The sequence below is a fragment of the Macaca nemestrina genome, chromosome 3 (assembly GCF_043159975.1).
Source record: "Macaca nemestrina isolate mMacNem1 chromosome 3, mMacNem.hap1, whole genome shotgun sequence".
Classification (NCBI taxonomy): Eukaryota; Metazoa; Chordata; class Mammalia; order Primates; family Cercopithecidae; genus Macaca; species Macaca nemestrina.
The window spans coordinates 143,879,147-143,892,361 of NC_092127.1; the positions used below are offsets into that span (position 1 = coordinate 143,879,147).

Sequence of the window (13,215 nt, forward strand, 5' to 3'; positions counted from 1 at the left end):
TTTGTAACTTTTTTTGTAACTTCAGTCATTCTTGATATGAATTTCCAACATGAGATAAATCACTTTGAGTTTGATTATTATAACTACATCTACTAAAACACAGATAAAAAGCAAAGCACCATAAAGAAAAAATTGAAACTCTGGAAAGGAACCCCTGTGACCCCTGAGAGAAGTTTTTGCAAGTACTACATTGTTCTCTAAATTTCTATATTTTTCTGGGCAAAGAAATAATTACATACCTGTGTTTCTTAATGTCATTTATTCCATTCTTCAGATTTCCCAGCCTTTCTGTTGGATTTTGCCTAAAATAATAATTTGTGAAAGGCAATTTATAATAATTACAACTGAGAAAATTTTAAATTAAAACTTAACATCTATTTGTCCATTCATTCATTCATTCATTAAAAAACATGCATGAAGTTGCTACCGTAGACCAGACATCTGAGTTTAGTGAGGTGAAAAGACATGACTTCCTCCCTGGAGGAGCCACAGTTAAATTAGACTTTGGAGTGTATATATATGTGTGTATAAAGTACGAATAAATAAGGAACAAGCAGGCACTATCTTGCCAACTCTGCTGAGAAAACCAGGGCAAGCTTTAGAGAATCATTTACATCTAAGGTGAAATCTTAGAAGCATGCAGGAATTCATACTGGCAACCCATAGCTAGGTTTTTAGTTCTAAATTTACTAAATTTTAATGCTTTTTTAAAAGTTCAAATAGGAAAAAATCAGCAAAATGAATTTTAAACAAAAAAATCCAGAAGTCTCCTATTCTCTGACAAATTATTTTTAATGGTAAGTAGAAATTGGGGTAATTTAAAATAAGAACAGAGGAGCACTTTTTACAAAATGAAGCTGGAAAGAGGTCGTATAATAACACTTCATTATCACGACTACTTTTCTTTCAAAATAACAAGATTATAAATAAATTACTCCTTTTTTATATTGTGAAAATGTATGTGGCACATGAAAAACTTCGTAATGTGTATATAATGCCTAGTGATCAACTCAGGGTATCAAGGATATCCATTGCCTGAGTACAATACATTTTTGTTAAGTATTCAATTGTTCTCTTTGAACTTTGATTTTATTCCTTTTATCTTACTTTTAAATTACATATTTAACCCACTTCCCCTCAGCCTCCCCCTCCCTTCCGAGTCCCTGATATCTACATTTCCATTCTCTATCGCCATGTGTTCAAATTTTTTAGCTCTTACATGGAAACAAGAACATTGAATATTTGTCTTTTTGTGTCTGGCTTATTTCACTTAAGATAATGACCTTCAGTTCCTTCCATGTTGCTGAAAATGACACGACTTCATTCTTTTTTATTGCTGAAATAGTAAATTGCTCCTTTTTTTGCCTAAGGTTTGTGGTTTATTTTGCTCTACTACAGATAAAGATGATACCTAAAGGTTGTCTGAAAAATTTAGATCTCTTTTTAAACTACTTTATAAGTAGGTACTGTGATTCTGTAACGTGAGGTCAACTAAAACTCCCTACACTGCAAAACAGAGATGACTTTGTTTAAATATAATTGGCCTATATTAAAAAAGCACAAAAAGTAAATATGCGCCTAATTTTAAAATGTGTAGAAACAGAAACTTTCTTCAAGACAAGGGTTTACCAACCGTCATTCTCACCTGCAAAGCCTTCGAATCAAATCCTCAGGTCGTCGTGTTATCTTCCTGGGAAAATCCATTTTTTCAATTCCTTTGAGAATCAAATTGTAGGTCATCATTTGGTCAATCCCAGAAAAGGGTGGGCTAGAGAAAATCCAAAACAGGACACATTAATAACAGGATCTGAGATCACATTTGGAATAATTTTCTTTCTTCCTTCTTTCCTTCCCTCCCTTCTTTCATTTCTTCCTCTCTCTCTCTCTCAGTTGTTTTACAACAAATTTGGAAATATCCTAGAAAACCATCTCACTCATTTAATATCACTTACCACATGAGACACACACACACACACGCACGCACACTCACACATATGTAATTGGTCATGTGTGGATGATCACTAAAAAGAAAATGAAGAAAGGAACAGAGAAGGTGTGATTTTTTGAGATAGAGTAAATAAGAAAAGCCTCTCATAAGCTGACAATTGAGCCGACGTACGAATAAAGAGAGAGAAGGAAGTGAATGTGCCACACCACTACCTGTGGCAGACAGTTCTAAGACAGGAAGCACAAAGGCAATTGAGTCAGGAGTGGGCCTGGGTGGTCCTGCATAGTGAAGTGGGTAGTGGGGCTGGTGGAGTGAGGAAGCAAGAGGGGAGCACACAGATGAGGACAACATCACATAGATGAAGTGGGCTATTGGAAGGACGTGGGGATACATTCTGAGCGGGATGATCTAAATTACAGCAGCCAGAATAAGGTTTTCCTAATGTGTGGAGGATAAACTATGATGGTGATAGTAGTGAGAAAGTCAGGGGGAAGGAGCCCCAGTAACCTTGCCTAGGATAGTAATGTTGAAAGCAGTGAGATATGGCTGGATTCTAGATCTGCTTAGACTGTGCAACAGGCTGAATGTCTGTGTTCTTCCAAATTCATTTGTTGAAACCTTAATCCCAATGTGATGGTATTTGGAGGTGAGGACTGTGGGAGGTAATTAAATCAGAAGGGTGAAGCCCTCATGAATGGGACTGGTGCCATTCTAAGGAAAGGCTAGGGAGCTAGCTGCCTGGCTTTTGCCATGTGAGGATACAAGGAGAAGTCAGCAATAACTTAGATTATGATGCTCACCATAACCCGACTATCCTGGTAACCTGATCTGGGACTTCCAACCTCCAGAACTGTGAAAAATAAATGTTTGCTGCTTAAGTCACCCAGTTTATAGTATTTTGCTATAGCAGCCCAAGCAGACTAAGACACATAGTAAAGCCATCAGGATTTGCCAATGGGGTGAATATGGCATGTGGGAGAAACAAAGAATTCAAGGATGATGCTAAAGTGTTTTGGCCTTGTTGGAGTTATTTCCTAAGAGAAGAAAGATGGAGTTGGGGTGGTGTGCAGAGCAGGTTATGGGGAAGGGAATCAAGAGTTATGTTTTAAACATCCAAACAGAAATTCTAAGCAGGAAGGTAGATTTATGACATAGGCATTTAAGAAAGGGGTTAAGGCTGAAAGTGTGACTTGGGGAGTCATCAGACAGTATTTATGGCCATGAAAATTGATAGTATCATCAAGAGAGTGAGTGGGTAGAAAAGAGAGAATAGAGGTCAAGAACTGAATTGGTCCAATGTTGAGAGGTAGGAAGATGAGAAGAATCTAGCGATGGAGACTGAGAAGAAGCCACCAATGTGGGAAAAGGATAGAGAAGAAAATTCTAGAAGCCAAGCGAAGATAGTATTTTACTATTATTTATTTATTTATTTATTTATTTATTCATTTTAGAGGAAGCCTCACTCTGTCGTCAGGCTGGAGTGCAGTGACGCGATCTCAGCTCACTGCAACCTCCGCCTTCTGGGTTCAAGTGATTCTCCTGCCTCAGTCTCCCAAGTAGCTGGGACTACAGGTGCATGCCACCACGTCCAGCTAATTTTTGTATTTTTAGTAGAGATGGAATTTCACCATGTTGACCAGGATGGTCTCGATTTCTTGACCTTGTGATCCACCCACCTCAGCTTCCCAAAGTGCTGGGATTACAGGCATGTGTCACTACACCTGCCCAAGAGTATTTTTTTTTAAATACTGGATATATCCTAGAAAATCATCTCACTAGTTTAATATTGCTAATACTGCTAAGAGTGGTAAACAAAGACTGAGAATTGGCCACTGAATTTGGATAACATTTTAACTCATACATTTTGCTTTTAAAAACACTTTCAAGGCTGGGCACGGTGGCTCACGCCTGTAATCCTAGCACTTTGGGAGGATGAGGCAGGAGGATCACCTGAGGTTAGAAGTTCGAGACCAGCCTGGCCAACATGACAAAACCCTGTCTCTACCAAAAATACAAAAATTAGCCGGGCATGGTGGTGGGCACCTATAATCCCAGCTACTCAGGAGGCTGAGGCAGGAGAATCACTTGAACTCGGGAGGCAGAGGCTGCAGTGAGCTGAGATTGCCTCACTGCACTCCAGCCTGGGCAACAAAGCGAGACTCCATTTCAAAAATAAATAAATAATAAAAACACTTTCGTATTTATTCTATTATGCCATTTAATTTTTGAAAATTAAAGATGCCTTTCATGAACTACTTTGCTATATATTAGTCATGCTGGAGACCTTGTGTTGCTGAGCTTTCCCACTCTAGGTAATAAACAAGAGTCAGTGTACCAACTTTTACTAAACTATATTTCGCTTGTAAAGAGAATGAGGCAGGAAACCAAAAACATTGTATGATCTATTCAACTTACATATTTACACTATTGGTTTTGTTTTTTTGTTTTGTTTTTTATTTTCATTTCCCTCCTATGCTCTGGAGTTCAGGGCATTTAAAGTTAACCGTTCTCATGCCCTACCCAGAAAATCATTTACAGGTCAAACAAAACAATCGTTACAAAAACAATTTCTTGGCCTAGTGTGATGGCTCACACTTGTAATCTCAGTACTTTTGAAAGTTGAGGTGAGTGGACTGCTTGAGCCCAGGAGCTTGAGACCAGCCTGGGTAACATAAAGATCCCATTTCTGCAAAAAAATTTAAAAATTATCTGGGCATGGTGGCATGTGACTGTAGTGCCATCTACTCTGGAGGATGAAGCAGGAGGATTGCTTGAGCCCAGAAGGTGGAGGCTGCAGTGACCAGTGATCACACCACTGCATTGCAGCCTGGGTGATAAAGTGACACTGTGTCTCAACAAACGAAACAAAACAATTTCTCAACTTCTTTATGACCTACTCCTTCTAACATGTTATTCCAGCTGGTGAAAACCGAGATATATATCTGATTACCTACAGAAGCCATCATGTATCTCTTACAAATGCAGCTGACAAATTTTCCAGAGAAACAAATTTTTGAAATAGAATTCATTGTGCCCAAGCCCTTAAACAACTTTTCTCTGAATGACTGAATATTTTCTCTTCCTTCCTTCAGAATCGTAAGTGATGAATATTTGAAAATGATTACAGACAACGTAAAATGATCTTTCATATTTGTTTGCTCAATGCATGTGGACAAAGGTGTAAAATGTAGCCACAGATAGTCTAACACTGAAATTTTAGTGTAAACAGTTTAAGAAGGTTCTATGAAACTCTTTTCGTAAATTACGTGTTAAGACTTGTATCTTCACCAATAGACTCGTTCTAGTATTTCTTAAACCATCCCAGATGCAAATCCTCTCTGAAATTAAGACTGAGAATATTTTGTTATAAAGGGTTATAAGGATGATCAAATCAGTTATCCAGAAATGGAGCTAGAAAATCAGAAAGAAAATTGATTTGAATTGTGTGTGTATGCATGCCCATGTATTATATAATAAACACATACAGAAGGAAAGTGTGTCATGTTTAGTCAGAAGATCTAGTATTATGTCACTGATCTTGGACAGGTAGCTCTCTCACCTGGTTTTCTAATCTATAAACTGTAAATTATAAAATAATCATAATAAAAATGTAAATCATAAAATAATCATAATAAAAATTCCTGACTTATCTTCCACACAAGTTTGTGAAAACTAAACTATATAATACACATGTAAGTGCTTTGTAAAATGTAAAGTACTTTACAAATGTGAGGTAATATCACATATAGCCTGTGTATGTGTGTTTGCATAGGTGCATAATGTGTGTATGTGCATTAAATATTTGAGATCCTGGATTCATTAATACAGTTCTTTAATCTCTTTGGGAATGACAATCCAATTTTCACTGCTAAAACCCCTGCAGTGTCCTGTCTCTGTTCATTAGCACCTCTAGAAAGCAGCTGACAAGAGGATTAAAATTTAAATCCAGAAATGGGGCTTTGTTCTAGCATTTCCGGTTAATGATATGTTGGGAAGATGGATAAATTTAGTTTAATTGATCAATGGATTTAACTGAACTAAAATTGCTATTTTCTCCATTACACAAAAAAGACGAAATAATAATACAGCCACAACTTCTCATTCCTTCTCTTATTCTTATGCTGAATTATTAAAACCTTCATACTTAACTTGTTATCTACAGTAATAGGTCTTGCCATGTTAGGTAGACCACAGCAATTCTATATTCCTTTCCTTTGCCTTTCTGAATATTTTCTTTATGTTATAAACCAGCAAGTTCACTGTATGTGAAAAAATGTCATAAGAAAAAGGTATCATACTTAATCAAAAACATTTTCAAAATGTTATACTCTTAAAGTATATACACTTTATCACTAGTTAGGTTATTTTTGCATTTCTCTGAAGAGGTGGCTGCATAAAACTTGAAGGTACATACTTGCCCGTTAGAAGCTCATACACTAGAATTCCCAGTGACCAGAAATCCACACTGAAGTCATGTCCTTTGTTGAGAATGACTTCAGGAGCTACATATTCTGGAGTCCCACAGAATGTCCATGTTTTCTGTCCAGACCCTATTTTCTTCGCAAATCCAAAGTCAACCTGGTAAAGAACAGCAAAGAAATTGTGTAGAAACCACAAAACTCATGCTCCTCTTTAAGTCTCCCTCTTACCTCTGAAATCTGCTTTCTACACCCCGCCCTTCCTTTTATACCATACACGCACATATAAACACACACACACACACACACACACAGAGAGAGAGAGAGAGAGAGCGACCACCTCGTGTATTCCTTTGCAGAGTCAGATGTGTATCTAGTTGAACTGGGGAAAGTTCCATGCACATACCTCTCTGCCCACGACCCCTAGAGGATAAGACGAATGGACAAAGGGGAGCCATAACAACAACTTTGAAGCGCAGAGTAAGCAGGTCTAAACACATGTTTAATTGAAAGATGGTATTCTTTGGGAAGAAGAGACAAGGAAGAAGTGATGAACACCTGTGCAAGTAAAGCTCCATCATGAATGTAAAAATAATAACAAAATTGAGAGTTTGGGAAATGGACTACTGCTGAGAAGGGGGGCTTAAAAGTCTGGACAGTCTTTAAAAATCATTATACACAATGTCTGCACCCTACACATTTTGGCAGTCCAAAGCAAAGTCAAGGTAATCTCATGCCAACTTTGTCTGGGTTCTATACACTTTTTGTCTCTCTCAGGAAGGCGAGTGGTGGGTAGCATCTACATTAACTTATTTATTCTGAAAACATACATTCAGCACTCAGTCAAGGTCAGGCTTTGTGCTAGGCCTATAGATTCACAGTTAACTTTGAGACGTTCAGTGCATTAGCAAAATGTACACATACATGATTAATATTATATCATGTTATACATGATATAATTGAACAAAGTATAAACTCAGAGGGCAAAAAGCATATATATCGAGAACATTAGGGAGATGATGGTTGGGGAAGATGTTATTAGGAGGTGACATCTGAGCTTGGCTCTGACTGAGGATTAGGAACTCTCCCAGGGTAATGAATCAGTGCTATCATCCTCTGTTTTCGCAAAACAGACCTTTCCTCTTCTCTGAGGCCCTATTCAAAGAACTCTGTGCACAGAATAGACAGAAAAAAAGCTGGAGCTACAGAAGGGCCCCTCATTGAATCGAGGCAGTGTACATGATGAAATCCTTCCCTTCAAAACACAGTTGGTTTTCTTTCCCAGGCGTATTTAGCAAATACTTTTCATCTCCAATATATACAGATATTCTTCTAATAAAACTATCCTCCACCTTCCTCAAATAAACAGTCACACAAATTGTTCCTGGGCTTCAACATGCACATTTCACATAGCCTCTCTTAATAATACAGCAACAATCTTGGCTAAAAAATAAACAAGGTTCACATATCAAAATAAGCCCTCATCTAAAAAAGTATGAGTCATTGAACTATAAAATCCAGCCCCTATTTATTTATTCAAATATTGGTATTTAAAATCTTAATTTACCTTAAATAAAGCCCTTAGAAATTTACCATTTTAATGATTCCTTTTAGTGCTTATCACACAACAGCAAGGATTTTCCTATTGGAAAAAAGGAATTTAAACAATCTAATTTGAAGTGGGCTTGTGCTGATTTTTTCATCCACACAGAATGACTCACAGTGATTATATCTACTGTGTGGTTGGGGATATCACAAAATTAAAATTTGTAACCAGCTGAGACTAGCACTTCAACGTATTCCTCAGAGAAAGAACCAATATGAAAATCCTAGCTAATTTTACAAAGAACGAAATTTAAAAGGCAAGAAAGTAATGTTTGTAATGGCATTTGTATGTACACATATATGAAAATATTCTAATCTGTTGCTTTATAACAGCCTTTCAACTCATTTCTTTTTAAATTGCATTTAAGTTTTCCTTGTAAGGATCACTGGAAACTCACTAGCTATTCAGGAGAATTTCTCTAGCTCTGAAAGTGGTATATTTCCATTTGAATTTCTGGTTTAGTTTTTGTAATATTTTCATATTGGCCTAAAGAGATGGCAATACTTACATTAAAATTTTAAGACTGATGTAAACGTATCACTTTCTTTATCTCCTTTGATCATATCAACTTTGGTCTAATCTGTTTTGTCAGTGGGAACTGGACACTAAGACCTATCTAAAACATGTGCCTAATATAGAAGGCCCCAAATCTTCTTCATCAAGTGTTGTGTATTTTCTATAATAATCACGCTATGTCTGTCTTGTACCACCATGGATACCACCAGAAAGCCTGTCTTTTTTTCATCTCAGCTCTTCTAGACAAGAAAGGTTAATAAATAACTCAATAAATATTTATTGAGTACCACTATATACCAAAAAGACTCACTGGGGAGGTAGCATTTGAGCAGATTTGAGTAGAAATCTCCATGAGATAAGAAAGAAAGCACTGTATAAGTATCTGAGCAGCAGTCATGCTGCCGAAAGGAAGAGCCAGTGAAAAGGCCTGAGATGGAATTACGAATGGTAGGATCAAGAACTGCCAAGAAGGCCAGCATGGCTGGGCAAAAATGGATAAGGGGAAGAGAGGCAAGAAGTGAGGGCACTGTGGGTTTGCAAAACACAGAAACAACTTCAGAGTTTTTTCTTTTCTAGGAAATCACAGTAAGATTAACAGAAGGGGTATGGCATGGCCTGACATGTTTTAAAAGGATCAATCTAGGAGACAAGAGAATAGACAACACTCCCCCTTGTTTTTTTCAAATTCTACTAGCAAAACTGAGGTTTCAAGAAGAGAACCTGAGGAAGTTGTACACAGGTTTGCCCTTGTCTCTATTAAATTCTCATTACTAACGATGGCTTACATCATGCTGAAAACATCATCTCCGAAGATTTTAATAAACTAGAAGGTTTTAAAATGATTCTAAATCTGCACTGATGATTGCATCATTCAGAAATAGAAAAATTTGCATTGTGGCTTGCTGGAGCTGGTATCCAGTAAGTATGAACTCTTTCCCAGAAGTTTCTCTCTGGGTCAGTAAATTTGTCAGATATTGGTTCTCTTGGTCACATAAAAATGGACACAAAATGACTAGTCTAAACCAGATGATTCATGGTGACATGCCATTCCAAAAAAATATTTATGTGGCATTTTTAGTGTACTTCCTTTACCCAAGTCTAGACAAGGTTAAAATGGAATCTGTTTATTCTGTCTACCAACAACCAAAGTTGATTTAATGTCTTTCTGCTACTGACGTCCATCCACTAAAAGAGGCAACAATGTATGGGTTCGACTAAGAGGAAGTGAAAATGAAAGAGGCTAAGATCTGCGATGAATGAGTCTTTCCAAGTAATGACCCACTCTTCATGTTTGGTGTACAGATTCAGCTGAAATATCTAAGAGTATTTAGTAGAAGGTGGGTGAGGTGAAGGGAAGACTTGCACACCCCAGGACAAACTGGAAATATTTTTTGAGGCTCATCTCATATGCCACCACTTCTTTGAAGTCTCACTTGAATTTACAGAACCAATTCCTTTCTCCTGTGAGGTTCTGTAACACTTTTTATATTTCAGAATTACATCCCTGATGCCAGTGGTGTCTAGTTGTGAATAAATCTAGCTCCTTCGAAAAGGCAATTTATCCTATACATTTTGTACCCCTACAGCCTTTGCAACACAAATGTTCAACCTGTGTTTGGTGAAAAAAAAATTGAATGAAGAAATAATCATTAACGTCAGTTTTATTAAGACATAATGAGGTTTAGGAAGATCATGGAGACTTGTCTGTAGTAAAATTTGAACCAGGTTCAAAGGGAACCTTCTTACTATATAAATTGATGAGGAAGTAGAAGGCGTTTAAGTGAGAAGCAACAATATGTGTTTAGCACATTGGTGAGAAAAACTTAACTGTCAAGTACAGCTAATAATGGTCTGGCTAATAATGATCTGGCAATAAAAATATGGTTCCAGTTGGTGATTATTTTTAATTTTCAATTTAAAAAATAATCGATACATATAAAATAATGTGACATATAAAGGGTTATAAAGCATGAGAATAAAACACCCCTGCACCTACCAACAGTTTAATAACTAAACAGAAGCAACACCGAAGCCTTCTGTCTTCCTCCCACAGTGTCCTCTTGCTCATTGCCCAAAGGTCCCATTACCCTGACTTTTGTGTTCATCATTTGCTTGCATTGATTTCTAATTTAACCACAAATCTAATATCCTTAAATACTTTACAGTTTTTTTAAATTTTAGATAAATCTTAACGAATTTGATCTCGGGCAAATGGTCTTTTTTACTGAAAATTTATATTTGTCAATTTAATCTATACCCTATATAGTCCACTTATTTTCACTGCTGCATTATAACACTATTGGATTAACATAGCATGATTTTTGTCCATTTTGCTTTTGGTGGACATGTGTGTTATTTCCAATCATGTATTATTGCAAAAATGCTTCTATTAACATGATTTTCTAGGTTACGTAGTAGAAATGTATACAAGAGTAAAAAGTCTGGGTCAAAGACATGGTTTCTTCAGCTTTACTAGATATTGCCAAATTATTTTCCAAAGGGATTGTGTGATATTGCCACCCCTTTGTATAAGAGTTCTGACTGCTCTACGTCTTCACCATCATTTAGTAATATAAACTTTTTATTTTTTGCCACCTGTGATTATAAAATTACTGTGGTCTTAACTTGCCTCTCCTCCACTAATAGTTTGAGCTATAGCATTATAATTAGTTCTCATATCTGAGGGAGCAATTTATTTCCACACTGTTCTCCTTGTTTATCTTCAGAAATGTCTTGGCTATTTTTGGCCCTTGGTTATTCTACATAAGTTTTAGAATCAGTTTGCCAAGCTTCACAAAAAGTTCTGCTGGAATTTCCATTGGAAGTGTATTTAATCTGTAGCTGAGGAGTGATTCAGAAATGCAGGGTTCTTCCATCTTGGGGCTCTGTCAACTTTCAACTGGCTATGTTCATTAACAAGCCAGAAAGAGTGCATAAAGATCAGCTGCAAACAATTTTTACACTTTAGGTCTGATAGTGGTAAACATCACTTTTGCTCACATTTCACTATTTAGAACTATGCCACAAGGTCACAACTAACCAGAAAAAGTCTGAGATATGCTGTCTAGCTCTGTACCCAGAAGAGAGAAAAATCCATATTACCTATCAATTTAGGTCTTTTAAACATCTTTCCATAAATTTTTATGTTTCTCAATAAAGCTCTTACACACTTTTGTTAGAGTTAGCTCTAGATACATATTTCCATGCTTTTTGTAAATGGCATTTTTATGCCTATGTATCAACTATGTTTCTGGCATTTAAAAATACACTATGTTGTTGCATTATTAATCTTACACCCACAACTATACTAAACTCTCTACCTGATTCTTTTTTATAACTTTTATTTTAGGTCCATGGGTACATGTGCAGGTTTGTTATATAAGTAAATTGTATGTCACAGGGTTTGGTGTACAGATTATCTCATCATCCAGGTAATAAGCATAGTCCTGATAGTTTTTTAATCCTCTCCCTCCTGTTATCCTCCACCCTCAAGTAGGTCCTGGTGTCTATTATTCCCTTCTTTGTGTCCATATGTACTCAATGTTTAGCTCCTACTTCTAAGAGAGAACATGCGGTATTTGGTTTTCTGTTCCTGTGTTAGTTCTCTTAGAATAATGGCCTCCAGTTCCAACCATGTTGCTGCAAAGTAAATGATTTCATTATTTTCTATGGTTGTGTAGTATTCCATGTAATATATGTACAACATTTTCTTTACTGTTGATGTGGATTTAGGTTGATTCCATGTTTTTACTACTGTGAATAGTGCTGTAATGAACATATGTGTGCATGGGTCTTTACGGTAGAATGATTTATATGCCTTTTGGTATATATCCAATAATGAGACTGTTGGGTTGCATGATGATTTTAAGCTCTTTGAGAAATCACCACACGGCTTTCCACAATAGCTGAACTAATTTACAATCCCCTCAGCAGCGTAAGTGTTCCCTTTTCTCTGAAACCTTGCCAGTATCTGCTATTTTTTTATTTTGTAATGTTAGCCATTACGACTGGTTTGAGATAGTATCCCACTGTGGTTTTTATTTGCACTTCTCCCATGATTAGTGATGTTGAGCATTTTTTCATATGCTTGTTTGCCACATGTATGTCTTCTTTTGAGAAGCATCTGTTCATGTCCCTTGCCAACTTTTAAATGGGATGTTTTTTTCTTGTCAATTTGTTTAAGTTTCTTATAGATTCTGGATGTTAGACTTTTGTCAGATGCCTAGTTTGCAAAAATTTTCTCCCATCCTGTAGGCTATCTATTTACCATGTTATTATTTATTTATTTATTTATTTATTTATTTATTTATTTATTTATTTTGAGACAGGGTCTCACTCAGTCACCCAGGCTGGAGTGCAGTGGCATGATCGTGGCTCACTGCAGCCTCAACCTCCTGGGCTCAAGCAATCCTCCCACCTCAGCCTCCCGAGTAAGCGAAGCTACGGGAGTGCACAACCACACCCAGCTGATTTTTATATTTTTTGTAGAGATGGGGTTTCACCATGTTGCCCAGGCTGGTCTTGAACTCCTGAGGTGTCAACTCCCTCCTGAGGTGTCCCAAAGTGCTGGGATTACAGGCACTGTGCCTGGCCTCTTGTTACATTTTGGATTTCCATAGATTTAATTGTATCACCTGGAAGGTTTTATTGTTCACTTTTCAATCCATCTTTTAATTTTATTCAGTTTGCTGCATTGGGACCTCCTGTAAAATACCAAATAGAAGTGC

The 13,215-nt window shown here is 36.8% G+C and overlaps 1 protein-coding gene across 8 annotated transcripts in view; it reads right to left on the minus strand.

The window, feature by feature from the left end:
* The window catches only part of LOC105463319 (protein kinase cGMP-dependent 2), a 155,777-nt gene that overhangs the window by 14,529 nt on the left and 128,033 nt on the right, over positions 1-13,215 (minus strand). For all 8 annotated transcript variants that reach the window (XM_011710354.3, XM_011710353.3, XM_071093567.1 and 5 more), the window contains 3 exons: positions 6,363-6,526; positions 1,646-1,768; positions 240-302 (listed from right to left, as the gene is read on the minus strand). In XM_011710354.3, coding sequence (XP_011708656.1) covers positions 240-302; positions 1,646-1,768; positions 6,363-6,526 — 350 coding nt within the window. The remainder of the gene's footprint in view (positions 1-239; positions 303-1,645; positions 1,769-6,362; positions 6,527-13,215) is intronic.